Raw genomic sequence first — 25,289 nt, 5'->3', positions numbered from 1 at the left:
CAGTTATCCACATTATATGCATTTAAAATTTTTAAGGTCGCCATTGAGTAATTCCAACTTGACCGCCATCGATGGCGAAAGGCGTCCAATCCCTTGTGACTGGAAGATTGGACAGCGATTGGACGCCCATAAATGACAGCCTTAAAAAAAAAAAATACATTTTAAAAAGCCAACAATTTTCTTATTTTTCCGATAAAAAGTTGTGCAAATAATACATACATTTTTAACAAATATTTTATTATGACAAGAGTATATTATGCAAAACACAATATACTCTTGTCATAATCAAATATTTACGTTAAAAATATTTTAACTCATGGGTTAAATTATATACACAAAATATACTCCTGTCATAATAAAATATTGCCATTAAAAATGTATTATTTGAACAACTGTTCCTTGTTTATCAGATAATTTTTAAAAAATCATTGGCTTTTTAAAATGTATATTTTTTAAGGATATTTTATAGTGACAGGAGGAGTAAATTAAGCATCTTACATAATATACTCTGGTCATAATAAAATATTTACGTAAAAAATGTATAATTTGAGCAACAGATCCCTGTTTTCTAAAGGCAATTTTCTAAAGAAACATGTGCTTATTAAGCGGTCAGTTGGCATTTGGATCCAAAATGTCAGACGAGCGCTCTCTGCAGTCAAAGCCAATAAGCAAGTAAGCCCATTTCCCACAACAACTTATCTAGCAACCCCCCTCCCATATTTAATTAAGCGGAGCTGATCGGTGCTGGTTTTGTCTCAACTTGGCACATTTCATAAGCACATGTTCATTTAATTGCTCTGCCTCACACCTTCTCATCCGCGGGGAAACTCGACGGCCAACTCGGCATTTTCTCTTACATTTTTTTTTAAATCGACCTATCGAGATCTTGTCAAAACCCGCACAATTATGAATCAGGCTTTCCCAGAATCCAAATGATCCAACATATAAATTTAGTAGCCAACCTGAACTCTGGTGCGCCAAAATTCTGGTATCCTGACAACCTTTGGACTTTTAATCATCTATAACCGTATTTTCAGGACTATAAGGCGCGCTGAAAAGTCTTAAATTTTCTCCAAAATAGACTAAAACAGGGTTGGGCAAACTTTTGGGCCTGGGGAGGCCACGTTGACTTTAAAAATGTGGCAGATGGGCGGGGTCAGCACAAGATAGGATACATATAAAAAAGTGCATCCGTTAACAGTACTTATGAAACATAAAGAGAAAAAAATGCACTCAAGTATTAACATACTCATCATTAAAGTAAAAAGTATAAAGTACAAAGTAAAAAGGAATGTATTAAGAAATATGAAAATGTCATTTAAAAAAAGATCGAGGGGCTGTAAAACACCAAAAACAAATAAGACTGGACAGAACTACTTCCGCGAGACGGCGCCATCTCGGGAAAAAATAAACAATAAAAAAATTAAAACATTTGGACAAAATCGGCGGGCCGGATTAAAAAATATTTGCGGCCCGGATGTGGCCCGCGGGCCGTAGTTTGCCTATTTCTGGGTCAGACGCTAAAGGCAAACAAACCCCTACAATGTACTTGTATAGTGTGGGCACTGTGCCTTTAAAAGTGGTGTGTCCTGTATATGCGTGTCAAATACAGAAATAGCATTGGTTACTGACACTGAGCCTTTAAATGCGGTGCGCCATATAGTCTTGAAATTACGGTACCCAAATATAAAAATAAAAATCCCATTTTTTTTCCCCATACGGCTTTCGTGCAGGTGTTACAATGATGGCTTGAGGGCAGCTTTAAAAGAATCTTAGAATACAAACCATCTCCTCCAGCTGCACTTGAATCTGTCTGTGGACTTCGGCCATCTGGAATAGGACATCACCTGCACACAAAGACAAGTTTATTAAAAAAATAACGCAAAATGGACCATAAACACAACAAAAATGAATGTTTAGAATTCCATTTGTTAGATTTCTATAGCTATCGATCTTTCAAGGTGAACCACAGCAACGTTATTGTAATATTCGAAGGTTCGGGTGGAATAAAGAATGAATGAATCATTGTTGCGTGTCCTCTCCTCGTCGTGGCTTTTAATTGCAGCGCGGTGGTTCGTTGCCAAAGCCCAAGGAACTACGAGGGAAAGGGTTGCCCTGGCAACGGAGGACGGCCAAGTCAACAAGATTTCGGGGACGGGATCGATGCCATTCGAAAGCGGCGGCGTCATGCCACAAGTATGCGGCGGCGGCGGAGGGCAGGACGCGCCTCGCGAGGGTTTCCGTAGGGAGCGGTTTATCGTCAATGACCATGTCCGCGTGTGGAAAGAACATTCCCTTCAAAAAAAGAGGAAAAAATAACAGCTAGGCATCCACAAATTTGGATTTTCTCGCATTTTTTGTCCAAGAAAGAAGTTTTTTTGGGTCATTTATGGAAATTTGACATCCTACCTTGGTTCCTAAAATGTCATGCTCACTCAGTGGACTAAATCTTAGTTACTACTTATTATGTTGACTACTTATTAATTGTGCACAATCTTATTTATATTGTTGATTATTTCTTGTTATCTATTTTTATTTGTCAGTTGTTATTATTTGTGCAATTGGTTAAACTATAAATGCCATTCTAATATATATATTAAATAAATCAAAATAAAACTCAACTAAAACTATACGGTAATTACACATAACACTATCAATGGATCAATGCCATGTTGTTAATACCTCAACATAGAAAAACCAGACAGTTGCTACAGAGTGAAAAGGATAAATAAATGGCGTTTTATAATATTTTGGTGCTATAAAATGAGTAAAATGGCCTTCATTTTCCAACAAAACAAGTACTGGATTCAACATGAACTTAAAATGTGAACACACTGGTCCAACGTTAGCAAAAAATGCTGACAAGGCGGAGGAAGACGCGCACTTTGTGCCGTTGCGTCACTCAGCACCCCAACAGAGGAAGCTGCTTTAGCCACGTGTGAAGAGCCAGGGGTGATTTCCCAGAGTGCAGTGCAGCGAGAAAAAAAATACATACATAAAGCTGACGGGGGACTCTTTGGGGTCTCCCGGGACGGACAGACAAACGGACCCCAGCGCTGGTGAGCTAAGAAAAGCTCTGGTTTAAACAGGCCAGGTGGAAAACAAGGAAGTGGGTCGCGATTGGTCGCCAGTTAATCACAAAAAATACTTGCAAATATGCTCCAATTCACCCAAAATAACAAACATACATCCAATTATTTGGAATCTTACAATCTTACAATCTCAGCACAGCCCATTTTAATTTAAAAAATATATTTTTTTTTACACATTATTGAAAAAAAACCTGCAAAAACTGCTCTGATTCTCAAAAAATAAACATACGTCCAATCTTTTTGGACTTGCCATCTTTCAATCTCAGCATATCCCATTTTAATTTAAAAAAATCTATTTTTATAGTTATTACACATTATTGAAAAAAAACCTGCAAAAACTACTCCAATTCTCCAAAAAATAACAAATATACGTCCAATATTTTTTCACTGTCAGCGCATCCCATTTTAATAAAAAAATCTATTTTTTACAGTTGTCACACATGAAAAACACACTGCAAAAAAAACCTGCAAAAACTTCTCCAATTCTCCCAAAATAACAAACATACATCCAATCTTTTTTGAACAATCTTTCACTCTCAACACATCCCATTCTAATTAAAAAAAATCCAATTTTCCAGTTATTACACATTATTCAACGTTTCCATGACAACTTCCCAACTCCATCCATTAAAAAAAATCTGTCCATTCAAAACCCTCGACCAATCAGAACCCCCAAAAAAACCACAACCCACCACATAACTCCAACACACCGCGATCACAACAAAACACCACAGCGTTAACAAATAATTTCCATAAACGTCGATAAACAGACGATCCCGCAAGCTGCTCCGCCCACACACGACCAACTCCATCTTTATTCCTCTAGTTTGTCACTCGGGAGAAAAACTAATCCATAATATCGGGGTGCGCGTATCTGGGCAAATATTATGAAAACAGCGACTTTTAAGAGACCTGGCAACCCGATTTTTCTATTGTGTGGATGCAGTGAAGTGCACTTTTCATCCACTTGGTTGCGTACGAGCGGTCGCCGCTCCGCCCACTCGTCCTCCTAATCATGGCCTGTCACACACATGTACAGATATACACACCTGCTCCCCTTTTGGAAGCCCTTGTCTTTCTTTTGTACGTCCCTCCCTTCCAAGTTTCATCTGGCCCATAAAAGGCGTGCCGGGGCACTTGAGCGCATTCCTCCACGGACGCTCTTGTTTATGTTGGGCGTCGCTAAGAGGTGAGCGCTGATTTATATACGTCCGAGTGCGCCTTACTAGCCACCCTGAGATTATTTTTTTCTCTCTCTCTCTCTCAATCACCTTTCCTTATTTGCGAGAAAACAAATAAATATGTTATGAAGTGATGGCAAAACACTGTAGAAAATGATAGGCCTTGCAGTCAGCATTATGTAAGGAAAGAAGAATGAATACATTACAGGGCAAGGGGCTATTCTGGCAATATATATGTATATCTGGATAGTAGGTACAAATATGAATATGAATACATACATACATATATACATATACACACATTCATGTATATGTTCATATATACACGTACACATTTAACACACAAGTATACACACACAAGTATACACACACAAGTATACACACACAAGTATACACACACAAGTATACACACACAAGTATACACACACAAGTATACACACACAAGTATACACACACAAGTATACACACAAGTATACACAGGTATACACACAGGTATACACACGGCTATACACACAAGTATACACACAAGTATACACACAAGTATACAGACATGTATACAGACATGTATACACAAAAGTATACACAAAAGTATACAGACATGTATACACACATGTATGCACATATATTTACATATATACATATACATACATATCCATACACATACATGCATATACATACACATATATACACACACACTAATATACATATACATACACATATATACACACACATTAATATACATATAGATAGATATCTATATATATACATATTGATCTATATATACCTATGTATACAAACACACAATTACCCACTATTTTCAACTTCTATGCGCTTATCTTTTAGTGGCAATGACGACGTTGGGTGTTTATTTTCAAATTCAACCTAAATTCTTGCTTTAGTCACACTGCGCAGTCGGAAACAAAAAGGCGGCGAATGGTTTGTTTTGGAGAAACCGAACCCTATCGAAAAAGCGTCTTTTGTCCCGGACGGTGAGTCATTTCGGCTATCCCGTTGCGCGCTTTGCCTTCGGGGCGCCATTTCGGAATCACTTTCCGCTGGCCTCGTGAGCGCCACCCACGGACGGACGTGGCGGCGAATCACGTTGCGCGTGCGTGCGTGCGTGCGTGAGCTCGCAATCCGAATTCGAACGACGCCAGCGGGGAGAAAAGATGGCCTTTTTTTTTTTTTGCTGAATACAACGAGCGGAAAAGCGTGTCGCTTTGCGTCGTTCCCCAATGCCGCGCAAAAATGCATCGACAGCAAAAAAAAGGGGGGAACGCAAAAAAAAAAAAAGCAGTGGCACATCAAGGAACTTGCTGATTTCCCCCCAGAATGGAAAAGGCAGTCGCTCTGGAAAAAGGATCGTGAACTCAGTTTTACTAAAAAATATGTGCCGTAGAATTACTCAGAAAAGTAAAATAAATCTATTTACAGTCATTTTTTTTCTTGTCACTGATCCCAATCTTTTTCTCTAAAAAAAAACCAACAACAAGAGCCAATCCATCTTATTATAAAATAAAATGGTCAAAAAAATAAACGTTATTTGTTAAATATGACTCTCGTTCTCCTCCAAAAACTATTGAAAACATTTGTTTCCAAACTACTACATTTCTTTGATCAAAAATTAGAACGTGGCACTATTTTGCGTTGCAAAAACAATCAAAACTTTTAATAAAATACCGTTAAAAACCTTTCAATGCTAACAGAAGTGAGCCAAATGGGAGTTTTGACTAAGCAAGTATTATCTGACGTAACCTATTTCCTATTTTCTTCACCAAAAATTCAAATGCAGCAGTATTTTGCATTAAAAAAAACTATCAAAACTTTAAACAAAATATCTTTCAATGCTAACAGAATGTGAGCCAAATGGGAGTTTTGACTAAACAAATATTATCTGACAGAATCTATTTCCTTCACGAAAAATTCAAATGCAGCAGCATTTTCCATCAAAAAACCAATCGAAAGATTATAAATCAATTTTCATACCATTCAATTTTAACACAAAATGTGAGCCATAGGCAAGTTTTGACTAAAGTATATTCTGACAATCTATTTCCAATATCCTTGACCAAAAATTCACATACAGCACTATTTTGCCTTCCAAAACCAATCAAAATCTTTAAAAAATATATTTGTTATACCATTAAAAAATAACACAATGTGAGCCATATGTTAGTTTAAACCAAACAACTATTATATGACTAAATTCACTCAAAAAGCAAAGACAAACTCGCGAGACCACCATTCAACCAAAAAAAAAACAATTACATATTACCAACATTATAATTATTCATAAAAATACCCAACAAGTCCACTAATATCCATACATTAATCACCCAAAACTTTAACGGTCAAATGCTAAGTAGGCTAACGTGGCTAAAAATAACCGTCGGGAAAATATCGGTTATGTTTTCAGTGATCAAAACATCCCCAGAATGTGTTAATAATTTAATTGAATTAGCTTCCATGACAATATATAAATATAACCAACATAAAACTGCAAGTCTAGAGTTAGCGCTTCAAAACAAGCTCAATCAAACAGAATTATTTAACGAGGCTGACTTTAAAAAAAAGATAAAAAGTAAGTATGACATCATAAACTCACCCAAATCTTTGGATCCTTGACTTTCACTGGCCAACTCGCCCATCCTCACCAGAGCGTCAAAGTAGCCTTTGGCAGCAAATGTGACATCTATGCAAAAAAGGGAGGAAAAAGCCATATTTGATAATCATAATCATCACCAACATGAATGCAAAAAACGTCAGGAAGAAAAACAAGCCATGCGACGCGGCGACCTGATTGTTCCCGTCTGGTTTACGTGCGTTATCATCGCTGATTGTGATGAGATAATTATTTCCGCAGGTTGTTTGGCACAAACGGCTCCAAAAAAATGATAAAATAATTTGCCTTTTCCTATAATCAGATGGGAAAGTCATCTGATAGTCAGACAAACTGGCAAAAGGTGAACAACTTTACTTCAGGTGAGCATTTTATCTGGCAACCTCTCAAGATATTGGGCTATTAAAACATTATCTATACATCAGTGCTTCAGAATTATATTTTGTTAGCATTTTAAAACATTTTTCTTTTGTTAAATCTATTTATTTTCTTATTTATTATCAATTTATGTCTAAAATGTCTTTTGCTGTGTCTGTATTCTCACCCTCTTGCTACTGTGACAGTTAATTTCCTGAATAAAGTAATCTAATCTAAGTTATACCTCCATAGTAGTGTTAATTTTTTTGTCTATGAAACAGCTATGAATGAATACAGTAAATTTTGGGTCATAATTTGGGTGTAACGTCTCTAGAGTGCAACACCCAATTAGATTTTTTTTGGGTCTAATTCAATTGTTTTGCCCAAGCCGTTTACCTTAAAGTTTGTTAGCATAGCGTATGCTAACAAGGAAGAAAAATGGTATATTTTCCAAAGCCTTACTTTGATTGTTTTGATTGATTTTTGTCATTTTTTTTGGAACAACAACATATTTTTCTTAGGTGAATAGACCCCGAATATAAGACGACCTACATTTTTTCACTTTTATAGTATCGGATTTTAACCTGCCTGGGAAAGATTGGGAAACATAAAAACTGAAATTAACTTATCATACAAGGCAGCAAAAATTAAATAAAATTAGATAAGTGTATTTTATAAAAGAAAATTGACCTGCAGGGTGAACACCAGGTAAATACTTTTAAAAAAAAATGTCTTAGAATAAGAAATACAAATGCAATCTGTCCATCCCTACATGAAAATAAAAGTTCCTCAGATAAACGAGTCAAAACATAGTTAGTTATGCAGCATTGGCGCTAATGCGGGTTGCAATCCCACGAAACAGCTGTTCCCAACTTGCAGTTCGCTCCATAACCTACGATGGCACTTTATTCCCCGGATCGGAACTGATCACATTTCAACGCCAGCGGCGTCCAATCCATTTTGGAATAGTGCCATCCATTGCAATGAATGAGTCAATAAGGTTACGTTTTTTGGGGGATGTCCAAGCACCACTCGAGCGTAAATAAGCAGGATCTACGACATAATGCTACTATATTGCTGATGACAATATTAAGTGTGGGTGTGTGTGTGAGGGGCTGACCAAGACAGATGGAGGGGATTACTTAAGAGTTTAAGATGAAGGAAGTCTTGTTGGAAAGGACAAAGTCCTCAACAATAGAATTTAGGCTAAGCTAGGCTAATTTGGAGGCGATAGCCAATCATATTTGGCTATGTTGAATGTTTTGGAATAGGAATTAAAAGGATGTCAGACTCGGGTTGGTTTACGGGTTGCTTTAACTTGGTTTCATGTGGGACCATTTTAGATATAATACTTGGATTTTTTTTAATGGATTCAAAGAACTGGATTAAAAGCCCTGAATATTCAGTTTTTATAGATTTAAAAAATGTTTATTTTAGCTTTTTTTTTATTTATATTTTTAGATTTTATAAAATGATTTTGAACTAAAAAACTGAAAAAATCGATTAAAAAATGACAATTATTGATTTAAAAAGGAGAAAATATGGAAATTTAATATACATATATACTCTTCATTTTTATTTCATCATAAAACAGAAATTCGGCATAAAACAGAATATTCAGTTTTTATAGATCTAAAACAAAGTTTATTTTAGCTTTTTTTTTATATATTTTAGATTTAACAAAATTTTTAAACTAAAAACACAGAAAAATGATTAAAAATGACAATTATTGATTTAAAAGGGGAAAAAAAATCACGAAATTTAATATACAACTATACTCTTCATTTGAATTTAATCCTAAAACAGAAAGTCGGCACTCATTAACTTTCCCGGGCCGCACAAAATAATGCTGCGGGCCAGATTTGGCCCCCGGGCCGCCACTTTGACACCAGTAGGCTGTAGTCAAAACAACCAGTGCATTTTTGCTCGTTAGACCCGTTATGAGACACTTTTAATTTGGGCAAAAAAATGTTCTTTAGTTAGTTAAAGGCTTAATTCACCATTACAGTAAAGAAGTGCAAATCCCAATTGGCAGGAGGACCCATTTGATTCTTTTACAGTCAAAGAGAAAAAGGAAAAAAGTAAAGAGAATTAAAAAGGCGCTTTGGCAGTGCGCCCCGAGAAAGAAATGGACTTACTGGCAAGAGCTTTCTCGTAGGTCTTCCCCATGGCAACAAAGTTCCGTAAGCAAGGGTTGAACTGCTCCATGATGGTCTGAAAGAGAGAGAGAGAGAGAATAGTAGCTCAAGGCTGTGTACAAACGGGAGATTGAAAAAGAAAAAAATAATAAAGAAAGGAGAAATAGAACATGTTTTATGGCTGGCAAATGCGAAAAAAATCATTTGTGCAAATGGTTGTCTCATGGGTGTCAATTTCGCGTTATGGGCCGTTTTATTCGTCATTTGGGATCATAAAGAGAACAATTGGGAGCAGTTTATATACAAAAAGGTGATAAATGAAGTACATTTATTTCAAAGATAAAATGAATACATCAAAAAAAAATTTTTTTTCTATACCAAATAGAAATATATATTCTTTTGTTTTTGGTTTAAAAGACAATAAGTATGTTTTTTTCCGTTAAAAATTGAATAAATACAAATAAAAAAGACATTTATAAGTGAATAATGAGCATTTTTACCATTAAAAAACAACAACAAATGAATTTAAGCAATTTCTAGCCCATCTATATCACTATTAAATTAATAAACAATCCATTTAGGTGATTCCTAACAAGTTGTCAATCAAATAATTCAATCCAAAAGCCCCATATAAAACAATATACATATTTCAATTGATTTCAGACACTGTGTACTCAATAAAAAAACTTCATTTTTGGAAAACAATCATAGAGGAATGCAACATTTATTCCAAAAAGTTTTTTCCAATGCTTATTTTCAGTTAAAAATGTATTTTAAAAGAAAAAGGACTGATTCATGCACAAGTCTGTCCTTTCCCCATTTTTTGTGGTGACCTTGACCGCCTCATTGTGCATTGGAATGCTTTTCTTCAGCGTCATTTGCGTCACTTTCCCATGTCGCTGGCCCCGTTTCCCAATTAACTGCCGCAAATGGGCTAACAATGTAGCACAAGAGAACTGGGATGACAAATTTAGCCTGGATGACGCCGAGAAAAAAAAAACGTCCATTCCTCCCTGGCCTCTTAGAAAATGCAATGTAACGTATCGTATATATTAGCTAAAATATACTACTCAATGTCTACATCATGCACGTTCCAGAGGGAAGAATCTTGTTTAATAAAGTTTAAAAAAACATATAATTTCAAGAAATGGTGGCATCAATCTAATGCTGTAGTACTTAAGACCATTTTAGTTTAAAAAAATGTTGGCCAAGTTCAAATTCGGGTGATAATTTCCTTCAATTTCCATCAAAACTTGCAAAATAAAGTGGAATAAGCCACCTTGAAAGGTAAAATTATGCTAACTTTTTGATTTTTTAAATAAAATGGGATATATGCGGAAGTCTAAGTTTGTAATTTAGTCCCAAAATATATATATATTTTTATTATTACCTAGTCTAGGATTGGCATAGAGAAGTACTGCATTGGATCGAATATAATGGTGTGTTTTTTGCATTGAAAAAGTCAGTTGTCTTATATTCGGGGTCTAGAGTCCCATTCAAAGCATTATATGGCTAATAATTAAAAATAATTGTTGATTTTTCATAGTAAATTAGTTCATTTATACATCAAAAAACGAACCATAAATTTACAAACATGTTCTCACTTTTGTTTACATAATATAGACAGTTTTTGCATGATTTTAACGAAGCAAAATCATCATTTTCCTCTTAAATACATTATTATAATCATTAGTTTCAGACATACTGTCATTATACCGTATAAAAAATCGAATTTGGTCTTGAAAAAGTCCAAATTGAGTCTTGAAAAAGAGCAGGTCGTCTTATATTCGGGTCAATATGGTCATTTGGGCAAGCATTTCTGAGACCAAGGTGATTCATTCTAGTCCTGGTCAAGTCTAGTCTGGTCTGGGGGTATGAAGAAAGAGGTTTGTCCTGGCGTGTGGACTACCTTCGGGTTTCTTTAGTAGCAGAGTGTGCGGTAATGATGCAGCGTTACGCAATCCTCCCACCGCTTGAAAACACCACGGCACTTGTTATTAGAGGTTTGTACGCGTGTGGGCATGTGCACCACCACGGTACACGCGCGCGCACACACTGGCGGCGGGGTGCTGTGTGTGTGTCTTGATCAATCACCTCGCCTTACAACAGAGAGACGTTTAGGAACAGTTTTCCCTCGGGAAGGCTTTTTATCTTTATGATAGGCAATAGACACCATTTTGTGTTTCTCTTTATGCTTCGATTATAATCACGTATTGTTTTGATACGCGCCAAGTAGCAAAATTAGCATGTCAACTACATTACGAAGGTTATTTTTGCGTCACAAGATTTTGTTTACCTGCCGATATCGAGTTATGATTTGATACTTTGGAAAGGAATTTTTAGGGGGAAAATAAAATGGTACTTACAAATATTTTTTACCTAATTTGAATAAAGCTAGCCGACAACTTAGCCGTGTTAGCATGTTATGAGCAAATACAGTATTCCCTCGATTAACGCGACTTCACTTATCGCGAATTCACTTTTTTAGCGATTATTTTGCTATTAATATATTTGTTTTCATTTTTAAAGTTAATAAAAATGTGAAAATCCATGCTGAAACTCATAAGCAGAAGCTAATCTTGTTATTAGGACTTAGCACTGACAAAAAAGTAGTTATAATAGGGTTGACCCAACTTTACGATTTTTTTATTGTTGTTTAGTCTACCGTAACCACGATTTTTGAGGGATTACTGTATATAAACACATACATATACATATATATTTTGCTATTTAGTGCTGGAAAACAAAATAATGCAGTCAACAAAGTGTATAAATATTACTCTATAATAATATCACACCAGAGACATCAAGTTTTTCCCAAATTAAATTTTGTATAAAAATTGGAACCTTCTGCCCATGTTTTGCAGCTGGATGATGATTTCCGAGGCGCGGTGACTCGTGGCTTTTAATTGAATTCCCGTTTTTCCCTTGGCTCTCACGGCTGGGCCGCGCCTAACGTGAACGTTGGTGTACTCTCTTGCCTTTGTTCGTCTTCAAACAGAATTCGCAGCCTTTTGTTCATCCCCCTAAATTTGTTATTTGACATTAAAAAAGCGAAGAAAAACACAATAGCCCGACAGCTCTCGGGGTGAAGTCTGGTTCTTCTTCCTCTCAAAAGAGAAGAAGAAGAAAAACGGGGCTGAGATAATTACCGAGCGCTTCCTAAGCGGATTTTGCGTGCACCCGAACGCACCACGAACTCAAAAGTGGCCTTTGAAGGCAACACACTCATTTAATTCAACTATAGGGTCTTCTATGCCGTTTTTTAATGGAGGATAGTTTACACATTTGCCTATTTTGGTGTATTATTCGTAAAAAAAATAAATATATAACAAATGCACGATGCTTACTGGATAAAAGTAGTTAGACTTTACTAAATTTGGGTCACTAAAATAAGAAAAATGAGGTTAAGTGTCAGTTATCTTTAGCTTTTTACAGTAATTAGCTGTTAGAGCGAGGTAATAAGTAACAAGAGTTTTCAGTGATTTTGGCGACACCGGTGGACAAAAGCGGTAGTGTTTTGACTAAAGAAAGACATTTCCCATGAGGACTTGTGCCAGTGTCGTCAAAGGTAACGAAATTTGTGGATGAAGAAATGAATTGTGGCTAAACTATAATCGTAAAAATGGGGCGTGCCAAACTATTTCGTAAAAAGGGGCGTGGCATATGTCGTAAAGCAGGACGGACATTTAAACATCTTGAATACTTTACCAAGCTAGCACTAAAATTATTTGTTTTCCAATTTATGCAAATTTTAGCTATAAAGCAGATAATTTATCAACATTGTGTAGCTGTCCAATTCATTTGGAGTAAAAGGAGCGGGCAGCTATCATTTGTTCCTACTCAAAATGGCTTTCCTACGATACGGGAACGGCTTTGGCTTACTTCCCCGCCGGCCCTTCCCCGGCAAGGCCGAGCGGAGGGCGGCTAATTGGAGGAAGGCCCGAAGGAAGCTCGCCGGGAAGAAAAAAAACGGCGCTTGGTGTCAAGTCGTGCTGCATTTTGACTTTGTGAAACGCTTCGTTTATGATGAGACAATTAGGACAATGCACAGTCAGGGGAAAATCACTTTCCTGCCGTCTAATGAGCCGGCGTGTCCGTCATTCTTTATTCCACATGTGTGTGTCAAAGTGGCGGTGGAAGGGCCAAATGTGGCCCGCCGCATCATTTTGTGCGGCCCGGGAAAGTAAACTTTCTGTTTTAGGATCAAATTCAAATGAAGAGTATAGATGGATATTACATTTCCTGATTTTCCCCCTTTTTAAATCAATAATTGCCATTTTTTTATATTTTTTTGTGTTTTTAGTTCAAAAATCATTTGTAAAATCTAAAAATATATTAAAAAAGCTAAAATAAACAATGATTAGATCTATAAAAAAAACATTCAGGGATTTTAATCCAGTTCTTTTAATCCATTTACAAAAAAAATCTAAATATTTTTAGTTCAAAAATTGTTGTAAAATCTAAAAATATATTTAAAAAAAAGCTAAAATAAACATTGTTTTAGATCTATTAAAAAATGAATACTCCAAGCTTTTAATCCCATTTATAAAAATAAAAATTCTAAATATTATATCTGAAATGGTCCGGCCAACTTAAAATCAAATTGACCTAAAAGCGACTCGTGAAAAAATCTGGTTTAAAATAATAATAAAAATAAAACCTTACTCAAAGCCGGATCTCTGTTGCTAGGCAGAATTGACATCGATCACCGTCAATGGCACTCATGCATCATCATTCCAATCTAATTTCATCGCAATGACAACATATTTAAAGTCCATCACAAACAAAAATCCAGGAATATTGACTGATTTATCGGCCAGAGACGAAAATCTATCACCAAAATAGACCATCTGTCTGACACTACATTGATTAATTGTCACATTTTCATCACTGAGTCGCTTATAAACACCCCTCAAACGCCCAAGACGTTTCAAAAAAACATTTATCCCACACATTGACGCCTTAAAAACTCTTTTTTTTTCTTCCCGGGAACTGAAATAAGGTCGAGCGGCCATTGAAATGCCGCCAGGGAGGCGAGTGGGTCACAAGACTGTAATGACATGCAAAGTGGGGTGCAAACACCAGCTGACGGCAACCGTTGGGAATCGTGAATCATCGCGAGCGTGAGCTCATCTGTTCCTTCTTTCGTAGGCGATGTCAACAAGCCCTTCGGTCGAACCCGCTTCCTTGACATCTAGTCTAAATATCAGCAAAAAAACGGACTTAAAATCATTGCGTTCAAAGTCTACTAGACTAGCAACACACTATCAGTCTAATTATCTATCAGTAAAAGTAGATGGCAATGCTACTTGTATTAGGTAGCATATATACACATTACATTGAATTAGGTATTATTATTCTTTTTGTCAGTCTAGCTATTTTCACTGTATAAACATCACAATATAAACAAACAATACCAAGTAGAATGGCAATGCTACTTGTAGTAGGTAGCATATATACATTACATTGAATTAGAAGTTTTTTTGTATTATTATTCCTTTTGACAGTCTAGTTATTTTTACTGTATAAACAACACAATATAAACAACAAATAATCTGAAGTAGAACATTAAAACTAGTCTTGTTCCAATGAAATACAGTTATTTTTTTATGTATCGGACAATATTGGATTTGATCCAGTCGGTTTTATTAGTTTACTGCTGTCAATCAAATATGTCTGCTGAGTGGAGTAACTTTTTTATAGAAAGTATTGAGAGTAAAATAGCATTGTGTAATATTTGTTAATGGAATATATGTATTTTTTGAGGCGGTACTGGTAGGGGGTCACTAGAATGAAAATAATTTGATTTTTGATTTTTATTTTTTTAATGATTTAAAGATATGGCGTCCTTTTGGCAAAACATAATTTGGGGTAAAATTGGCAAAAAAATATTAAAAAATATATATACCAGCTTCTGAACATTCCTAATTACTAAATTGCAAAAAATATGTACATATTTTTAATTAGCTTCTGAAGAATAGTGGCAATCAAGCTAATTTTTCGATTACCTGCAAACGATATTACAGCACAAGTGCAATCAAACAATTACATTTTTTTGCCGACAAAGCGCTTTTTGCGTTATTAAAACAAATCGCCAAAGCGCCCATCGATTAGTGGCGTGTGTCCAATTACAACCATGGAAGAATTTTCATGACCAAAAAAAAATTGAATTTTTCTGCGGATCTTCATAACAATAACACAGACTATAAAAGCTAATGTTGCTAGGCAGAGAAAATTACATAGCGATAGTTATTAAGGGTTATTTATCATGTGAGGAAAAACAGAAATGATTGGAAATCATTTTAAAGAAGATTGGAAACGGTTACACAAAAAATATCTGAAAATATTTTTTTATCTTTAAAAAAGTATATTTTTGGAGTAATAGGAAAATGTTAGACTGTAGTTTTCCTGTCTACTGGCGTTGTTAAGTCTGGACACGTGTGCACTCCAAATGTTAATAGGACTGTTGTTTAGTCTGGAAATAGCGAGAGAGGCTCTTCTTCATTCCGGAACGTAAACACGGCTCTAACAAAAGACAAAAAAATTATCATAAAATCCACTTTTTCCACCCACTAAAATGGACAAGTGACTGTTTTTTTCCACCATTCAAACACACTCCTTCCCGTTTTAACTTAACAATTTATGGTAAACACCCATTTTTTCCACTCATTTAAACATTACCCAAGTCGTCCGGGGTGCCGGAGCCTACTTTTCAGGAATGATCAAAATAATCTCAGAGAAATTGACTGTTTTTGGCAAAAAAATGTCCGATTTTCAATGATTTTGAGTGATAGATGACGACAAAAAATGGCTAGCAATGAGCGTCCTACAAAAAAAATGGTTTGTTTTGATGTTGTCATCGAAGCAACGTGAACTAGAGCTCGCGCGCTAGCTCGCTCATCGCAATCCGCCACTGCTAGCGGTTACCACGGCAACCTGGAGCGAGACCTATTTGTCAGCTTTGGTTCTCCAAGCAAAAGCACCCTTGCGAGCCATGGAAAAAGACACCAAAATAAACAAGGTTGCCATTTTTTTTTTACCGAAATCTGGACATCCTGAATTCGGGAAACATAACTTTAATAGAATATCAAAACCAGAACACTACTACAAAAAAACTAAGAGGCTTAAATGGCAAGTCATGTTATTGTCGGTAAACAATTCTCCAAAAATTGTTTAGAATCTCTCTAATTACGGAACCGCTAATGATAGGTTGCTGCTTTGTTAGCACATCTAGGTCCAATTAAATCCACTTGACTCACTGCAGCTGCATTTTCTTACACTAAAATGCTGCAAAATGTTGGCAAAAATCCCCATTTCTGTCTTTGTGAAGCTCCTCAATTCACCACAACATAGATCAACAGCATGTAGAAGCCACAGGAGTGTAAAAATGTACTACTTTGTCCAACATAAGTCCAACAGCTGAGTTTATTTGCAATACAGTGCCACAAGAAGACAACAAATCACCACTTTAGCTTTGTGAAGCTCCTCAATTCACCACAACATTGATCATCAGCATGTAGAAGCCATGAGAATGTGACGACGTAGAAATTTGGTCTACTGGGAGCCCCTTAACGGACTTTAGCCAACTTTCTTTGCACCCAAATGCCACAAGATGTTGGCAAATCACCATTTCTGTCTTTACGAAGCTCCTCAATTCACTGCAACATAGTTCCTTGGCATTTAGATGCCAAAACATACTACTTTTATATAACTAAAGTAGAACTTTTGTCTAATCGAATACCCTTAACTCACTTTGTCCAACTTTCTTTGGACTAAAATGCTACAAAACGGTGCCAAAATCACCATTTCGGTCTTTACGAAGCACCTCAACTCACCCCAACATAGTTCATCAGCAACTAGATGACACAGGAGTGTGACAAAGTACTACTTTTGTCTAACGGAAGCCCCTTAACTCACTACAGACTACTTTCTTTGCACTAAAATGCTACAAAACACTGCTAAATCACCATTTCGGTCTTTACGAAACTCCTCAACTCATCCCAACATAGATCATTGCCAATTAGTTCCTAGTGCAGTGTGACAAAGTACTACTTTTATCCAAGGAAAGACCCTTAAATCACTCCAACTGACTTTCTTTGCTACGAAAGAATGGCCAAGCATAAAGGGGCGTGGCGGGCGTCGCCGAAAGAATAACCCACACCAAAAAAAAGTGGTGATGGAGTAAAGGCAAAATATAGCGTCAGCCAACCACAGCGAGGCGCCGCTGGCCAACCTCAAGCCGAGAATTTGCCCAGCATAATTACAACGTTCGCCTCCGCCGGCGTCGTAATTAGAGAGTATTTCAACAAGGCTGCCGAGTTTTCTCCATCTTCCCCTCGCCGCCTCTCCGTGGCTCTTTGGACGCCTCTTTCTCTTATCCGCCCCCGCGCCGCCGTCTATATGAAATGAAGAGGTACGGGTAGAGGAGGGGCTGGAGGGGGGGCCTGGAGTAAAGAAGCCATCGGGCTCATAAAAGAACTGGCGTACCAACGTGGCGTCCTTGAACGGGTGTAGAGATGGCGAAAAAAGGAAAAGACAAAGAAAAAAAACATGTCCGCCCGCCCCCGGACTGGCAGAGGAGGTGGGCGTGTGGAGCGCCGGCCCTCCTCACTCACTGCGTCGGGAACTAAGGCGCTCGCTCTTATGTTAAGCGTTGACGAGGACTTCCCGTCAAAGAAAATATAGTCGTTTCCGATGGACAGAAACTTACACAAATGTTGAAGGGGATTGATGTGTCAAAGTGGCGGCTCGGGGGCTATATCTGGTCCGTTGCATCATTTTGTGTGGCCCGGGAAAGTTAATGAGGAGTGATGACTTTGTGTTTTAGGGTCAAATTGAAATTAAGAGTATAGATGTATTATATTTTCAGATTTTGCCCCTTTTAAATTAATAATTGTTATTTTTTAATCAATTTTTCGGTGTTTTTAGTTAAAAAATCATGTTAGAAAATCTAAAAATATATTTAAAAAAAGCTCAAATAAACATTGTTTTAGATTTATAAAAACGGAATATTCAGGGCTTTTAATCCAGTTCTTTTAATCCATTTATTTAAAAAACAAGTGAAAAAAATGTGTTGCCATTTTTTAGGTATTAAGTCTAAGCTGCTATTTGCTTAATTACAGTTTTGATTTCTAGTGACTAAAAATGGCGACAACCCTAGTGAGGATAACCCAGTTCAGAAAAAAAGATGAGAAAATGGCAAGTAACGGTGCTGAAAACAAAATAGCCGAATCAGATCCCATCTAAAAATCACTAAAAAATAATCTTATAGTGACCATTGGCTCAATTGTAATCATCATTTCTGAAAATTTACATTAATATTCAAATCTCGACCATTCGATGGTGCAGTGGTTCTTTTGCTTGACAGCGCTTTGCGGGTTCGATTCCAAGCGGCCTCTACAATCCCCCTACGACCAATTACCAAACTTTTTCCCACATAGATGAGCTCCGACACCCCCACAACCCCAAAAAATTCCAATAGCCGCCATATTGGAATCCCTTTTCCACCCAAAAATCCACCAAATTGTAATAATCCCTCCAATTCATACCATTTTCCACCTAAAATTCAAATCATATAATTATTTTGATATGGATTTCAGCTAGCATTAGCTTCTTTTTTGTAACAAACCTTGATCATGTTGACATTGGGAGTGGCTACATGGGAAAAAAGAAGCGATGCCCTTAGGGTTGATCTCTAAGTGACACGCCTTGATATTCTCTTACCTGCCTGGGTGTGTTTGAATACCTGAGCCGCGTCAAAACGCAAGAACGCTAACGCAATCCTATTCTTTTGTCGCTGGGGCGCGATTAATCTGCCGGCGGGGTCAAGCCCTCAGACTTCTTCATCCGCAAGGCCGCTAAGAGGCTTGAGCGCCTTCTAGACGGCCCAGCGGAACCCAACGCCAGCTGGTGGACGCTCTCACGCAAAGTCTGGCGGCCATTTTTTTTAATATATTTATTTTTGGTCATTCCCCTCAAAAATGGGGAAAAATTCTGGTATTTGCATTTTAAAAAAAATTTGATAGGGGCAAGAATGAAAAGTTTTTGGACTTAACGTCAACTTGATTTCACATTGGCTGGTCCATTTTAGATAAAATATTTAGATTTTTTTTGTTTATAAATGGATTAAAAGAACTGGATTAAAAACCCTGAATATTCAGTTTTTTATAGATCTAAAACAATGTTTATTTGAGCTTTTTTAAATATTTTTTTAGATTTTACAACATGATTTTTGAACTAAAAACAGAAAAAATGGATTAAAAATGACAATTATTGATTTAAAAGGGGGAAAATCAAGAAATTTAATAAATATCTATATCTATCTTTTTCATTTGATCTTAAAATTGAAAGTCAGCACTCATGATTGACTTTCCCGGGCCGCATAAAATGATGCGGCGGGCCAGATTTGGCCCCCGAGCCGCCACTTTGACACATGTACCATAGACAATATTAAATATATACACAGGGACACGTTGAATTAAGACTTTTCCGGCAATTATTGATTTGAATTGTAACAAAAGAAGATGACAAAGGATTTCCTCAGTTAAAGCAATTATGGTTGAATAATACTTCTCCCTGAGAATAATTGACTAGAATGTCACAATCACATTTTTATGAGTCGAGTCATCTGATTGGGTGACAAGTCACAGAAAAGGGGGAGGGAAAAAATTCAAATAATAATAATATATTACAAAAATCCCATTTCCGATTACGCTCTCTTCGTAACGTACTAAAATAGTAGTAAAAAATATTCTTCTCAACTCAATAAAAACCATATTTTCATCCATTTTTTAAAAATATGTTGCGCAATCCAGCGATTAGTAATTGTTTACATAACTTGGTTGGATAACAAGACGGACAGGTCGACACTCTCGGTTCAGAAGACCTTGAACGCACCGTCTCGAACAATCGGTATCGGGCGATACCATCGTCCGATCTTGTCATTTTTGGAACTTTATTAAAGTACACCGAGAAAAAAAACATAAATCAAGATTATATTTCATATCCAGTAGAAATTACACTGAACTATAACAAATATTTGCTATCCAACGTCACCAAAACTGTCAAAGGTTGACCTTAAAGACTTTAAAACGCACCACTTTTTCGCAACTTTTGGGGAAAAAAGCTAGGCCAAAAACGGAGGGTGTCGGAGCTAGCACGGAAATAGTAGTCCCGCCTCCCCCGACGCGGCTAAAAGGAGTCAGCGCTCCGTCACTCTGGGCTGATCTGACCTCTTTTCTCCAACAATTTTGCTATCAAAACGGTCACTACAACCTTCAACTACTCCTTTACGACTTATCAATATACGTACCAACATTTCAATATCATCGAGACATATATTTAGACAAAAAATGACATTAATTGACACAAAAAAGCATTAATATTCCCAACTATGACTTCCAAATTCTTCCATTTCAATGTTTAGCATTGAACTTAATTGAAATTATATATAAATGAGTATCAGTACCACAAAAATTAAAAAAACATACAATATATAAAAGTTTTGCTTGTAAATTGTGGTACACACAGTAAGTACCATTGGAAAATTTACTACTGCCAGACCTTCCATTCACAATAGTTTGGACATTTGAGGACGTCAAAAGTAGCCAATGAATTAAACATGATCATAATGCGGTATCAACATACTCATCACCCATCATTAAAGTAAAAAGTATAAAGTACAAAGTCAAGTCAAAAGGAATGTATTAAGAAATATTAAAATGTCATCTAAAAAAGATAGAGGGGCTGTAAAACACCAAAAACAAGTAAGAGTGGACACAGCTACTGCCACTGGCTTACGCGTGACGGCGACATCTTGGGGGAAAAAAACAAAAAAATGGACAACGTCGGCGGACCGGATTAAAAAGCATAGCGGGCCATATATGGCCCGCGCGCCGCAGTTTGCACATAGGGGTTTAGTTCAGCGGTACCCATTCAACAAGCAGCTGGCCAACTAATTATAGGCATAGTATATAAATTTGACACATTTAGTTATGATCCAGCAGCCAAAAGTTTTATATTATAGATTACTTCTTTAATTTGCCCTTAAAAAACAAGATAAGCTTTCAATGTTTTTTTTCTTTTTTTGTATGTGCGTGCAGAACAGGTTTGAATGTTGAAATGGCTCCGGGGCAAATGTTTACTTGTTGCAACAGAGACGGTCAAAACGAGGCCAAAACCTTCACTTAAACTCCAGGAATGTTTCCCATTATGGAAAATGGGAATAGTGGGAGGGAGTGGGATTTTTTTGGGTGGACAGGTGGGGCAATCAAGTGAGTGGATCGGGACAAGGGCCTTCATTATCAAATAGATCCGCGTGCGTATTTGCGTATATTTGTGCGTGTGTACCACAATCAATCAATTGCAGAGTCGTCAAACATTTAAACAAGTTGCGATCCATTAAAAAAGCCACGTTTTGCAGCTAAGATAAAAGTATGCCAAACTTTATGTGAGAGAAGCACCTTACCTTATAGACATTTTCCGTCACTCGGTGAACCTCGTCGGTACGAGACATCGTGCAATCTTCGGCCAGGACCATAAAAGATCTTTACTCCGATCGTGTATCCACGCAAAAACTGTGGGGAAAAGGGCCCGATCGTACGGGCAAAGGGGGGAAAACAAAAACGGTAAAGCGGAGGATCGATGTCGCGAGGTGGCTCGTAATCCTACTGCAACTCAACTCACCTTCCGTCTAAACGTACAGCTGACAGCACGCTGGTGCCTTCACGGCTGCTCGGTTTTCGCAACACCTCCCACGTATGACTTCCGTTATAGACGTCAAACTCGGCGACGTGTACCCCAGTTGAAATTAAATGTGCGGTTTTAAACATGAACGTCGTGCGATTTCTCTGAAACGGAGCAAAAGTGCGATTCGAAAGCGTCGCTTAGCATTTTCCCACTGCCCATGAACGCCTCGTCCTCCTCCAGTCTTCACGGCGTACATTTGCGGGCCGCCCACACGTTTTTCTTTCAATTCCCTGCCAGTCCTTGATCATGTTGTTCGCATAGCATCACGTTTTCTGCTCCTATTTGGTGTACAAAGGAAGAGAACACACGTTGCTGTATTATGACACTAAATTTAAATGTAAAATTCGACTTTCAAATACGTAGAAACTGAAAAATCCGATTTTTTAAAGATGCGTTCAGGGTCCAAATTACGCACAGTTGCTATCCTCTATTTCACATTAATTTCCTAATATTTTACCTACATTTTTGTCGTACCTTGAAGAGCGATTACTATACAAACGTAGAAATGTATTCATTGAGTAAAGCGCGCCTTCTAGTGGTGTCGAGAGGTTACACAGGTCGTAGGAATAAGCAGCTCTTTTAATTGTCAGCTTTGAAAACAAGTCAGTCACGTGATGAAATATGGAAATAGGATATTCAAATGGTTATGCTGACAACATCTCTCGCTTCATTTTCCGTCTTGTAGCCACTTCTGGGTCGGCCGCCTCTGGAACTTCTGGGAGCGATTCCGTGGGAACGTCTGGAAGCGTAACATCATCTCCCTGTGTTACAAAAAGAGAGAAAAAAATCAAAAGTAGGCAAATGAGGCACGAGTCTTCCCGGAGTGACAATGACAAAAGTTGTGCCGTCTGTCAAAACGAGACGGAATAATAGCATGCTGTCAAGTCCCATTTGGATGAGATGGAAGAAAACGGTTGTCAAGTCCCATTTGGATGAGATGGAAAAAACGTTTATTTCCATTTTGGCGCACGGTTTAGGTTTGACGTGTGCTGTGATGTACGCACTCGGAGTCGTACAAAGCGTTCCGGGATTTCCTAAACTGTCGGGATATCCCCGATCACCTGATAGTCAATTTATATTTGATGGGAAATGGGGAATTATGGGAAATAATAATACCTGGATGATGTCTTCCAGCTCGGCCAAAATGGCGTCTTCGTCCTCCTGTGTCAAAGCGCCGGCCAGCAATTCGTCGATTTGCTGCCCGAAGATCACATTTATTTTCACTCAAAATTATCCTACTTGTGTAGTGTAGAAATTACGGTAATTATTTTAGTGTTTTTTTTTTTTTTTACCTTTTGATATTCAATTGATTCGTGGGTTTCCTCAAGGATTTTCTCCACATCTTCGATTGACATAATCTGCAACAAAAACAAGGATTTATTATTTAAAAATCTGGCATTTACTTAAAAATGTCAGGAAATGTAATCATAGTCTTTCAACCTACCAAAAAAAATGAAATATCCTTTAAAAAAATACCCATAATACGAAAAATCCTTGCAAAAAACACATCATTCTGACTTTTAATGACATAAAAAATATCTGAAATCAATAAAAAAAGACTAGCAAAATAGATATGTTAATTTAACAAAATTTAATCAGCATATTTTTTTAAGATTTTTATTTTTGCAAGAAATAAAACGACTCATTTTATTCATTGGTGTGTGTGTGTCGCCTGTTTTTAGTAATCCTTTAATCCCCAAACAAGGAGTGCCAACACAAACCAGCGTCATCAGCATAAAGCGCGGCTTTGGACTCATTAATAATCATAAAATATGAAAGACGCGTGTGTGTGTGTTTTTTTTTTTTTTTTTACCTGGTGCATACTTTTCAGACAGTCATTGCCTGCTTTCAATCCTTCCATGACTTTCATCTCAATTTGCATAAACTCGATATCTTGCACCTGCACATAAACAACGTCTTAAAATTGATATTCATAATTTCAACATACGAGTCGGCGTGTTTTGAAAATGTCATACCATGCGTTCCAGGTTGGAAATCTGGTTTTCAGTCTTGTCTAGCAATTGATTCTGATAGCGTTTCTTCTTAAGGAGCAGCACAGCCTTTCTGCAAAAAAAAATACATAAATATATCAATTGGGGGCTCATCGGACTGTAAAATTAATTTATGACTATAAATGCATAGTTAAATGTAGACTAAAAATGTCTTAAAAAATATCATAAACTTTGTTTTGGGGAAAATATATGTATAGTTATGAAACAGTTTTGGTGAATTCAATGTTTGTTTGTTTTTAAATTATTACTATGGAAGAAAAAGTCAATTTTATGGACTTTGTGCAGTTGCATATCTAAGATATTAAGAATGAATATTTACTCTTTTTTGCCATCTTTGAGCAGCTGCTTGGCCAGAAGTCTTTCTTTGTCCAGCTGGAGCGTGATCCTTTTTTGGTACTGCTTCAGTTTATCTCTTTGTTGCTTCAATTGCTACCAAAAAATACAAAATAATTAAAATCACATCCAATGTTGACATAATAACAATAAACAAGCCCAGACAGTCTCATTTGAATGTCCCATTTTGAGATATTAAAACAAACCGACTTTTCTTTGGAACACACGCACTAAAAATAAAACGAGTTGAAACCTGATTGATTAAATTAAATTCGATTCATTAAATTTATGTCAACTCAGTAGACATGTTGCAAAATAATTGGGAGTATATTATAGCCTAAAATCCCCACCTATTCCAAAACATTAGCATTTAAACAGCAGTATATATACTTTTTGCATCTCCTATAACCTCCTTTTAATATAATGCATCATATAAGTATAAAAATACATATAGGAGTATTTTTGTCATATAGGACAAGAATATGTGCTACATATTGTAAAATGCTACATGCTGCTAATCGGCTTGATGAGCTCACCAAGACGGCTAAGTCTTGTTCCGTGACACGCGAGGGTCGATTCTTTCCCCCAAACACGTTTCCCATACTTTAGAGACATCCCCACCGCATTATTCTCGCCTCGACTAATAAAATAATAGCCGTTTTGAGGTATGAAGTCATAATAAAAGCGTGTATACACGCAGCTAACCCAGCTTGCTAGCTAGGTAGCAGGATTGTTGCTTTGCCCTACGGAAACACACAAAGGACATAACACCATTATTGTAAATTATTTTAACAACGAATTCGCAA

General features: G+C 36.9%; 2 protein-coding genes across 7 annotated transcripts in view; both read right to left on the bottom strand.

Annotated features, from left to right (window-relative positions):
- LOC144208635 (BAR/IMD domain-containing adapter protein 2-like) overlaps positions 1-22,340 on the bottom strand; it is a 39,037-nt gene extending 16,697 nt beyond the window's left edge. For 5 of the 6 annotated variants that reach the window (XM_077734585.1, XM_077734583.1, XM_077734584.1 and 2 more), the window contains exons 1-4: positions 21,858-22,068; positions 9,389-9,464; positions 6,879-6,965; positions 1,786-1,847 (exon numbers count right to left, since the gene is read on the bottom strand). In XM_077734585.1, the coding sequence (XP_077590711.1) occupies positions 1,786-1,847; positions 6,879-6,965; positions 9,389-9,464; positions 21,858-21,929 (297 nt within the window). In that variant the 5' untranslated portion in view covers positions 21,930-22,068. The other variant, XM_077734581.1, reaches the window with a different exon arrangement.
- A 359-nt stretch (positions 22,341-22,699) lies between these two features.
- On the bottom strand, positions 22,700-25,230 carry LOC144208637 (charged multivesicular body protein 6-like). Its single transcript, XM_077734586.1, has 7 exons — positions 25,020-25,230; positions 24,470-24,579; positions 24,115-24,202; positions 23,952-24,038; positions 23,431-23,496; positions 23,255-23,335; positions 22,700-22,899 (listed from the first exon to the last, which is right to left on the bottom strand). The coding sequence occupies exons 1-7, from the start codon at positions 25,083-25,085 to the stop codon at positions 22,783-22,785; spliced, it is 615 nt and encodes a 204-aa protein (XP_077590712.1). The 5' UTR covers positions 25,086-25,230; the 3' UTR covers positions 22,700-22,782.
- Between the last annotated feature and the right edge of the window lie 59 nt (positions 25,231-25,289).

This window comes from Stigmatopora nigra, chromosome 15 (assembly GCF_051989575.1).
Source record: "Stigmatopora nigra isolate UIUO_SnigA chromosome 15, RoL_Snig_1.1, whole genome shotgun sequence".
NCBI classification, from domain to species: Eukaryota; Metazoa; Chordata; class Actinopteri; order Syngnathiformes; family Syngnathidae; genus Stigmatopora; species Stigmatopora nigra.
This window is presented reverse-complemented; position numbering and strand designations above follow the sequence as displayed.

Bases quoted from the DNA above. Each gene is read 5' to 3' on its own strand.
- LOC144208637 (XM_077734586.1), bottom strand. From the start codon at position 25,085: ATGGGAAACGTGTTTGGGGGAAAGAATCGACCCTCGCGTGTCACGGAA. The intron at 24,580-25,019 runs GTGAGCTCATCA...ATTTTTTGGTAG, and splicing joins AACAAGACTTAGCCGTCTTG to CAATTGAAGCAACAAAGAGA. The intron at 22,900-23,254 runs GTATTATTATTT...TTTGTAACACAG, and splicing joins AGCTGGAAGACATCATCCAG to GGAGATGATGTTACGCTTCC.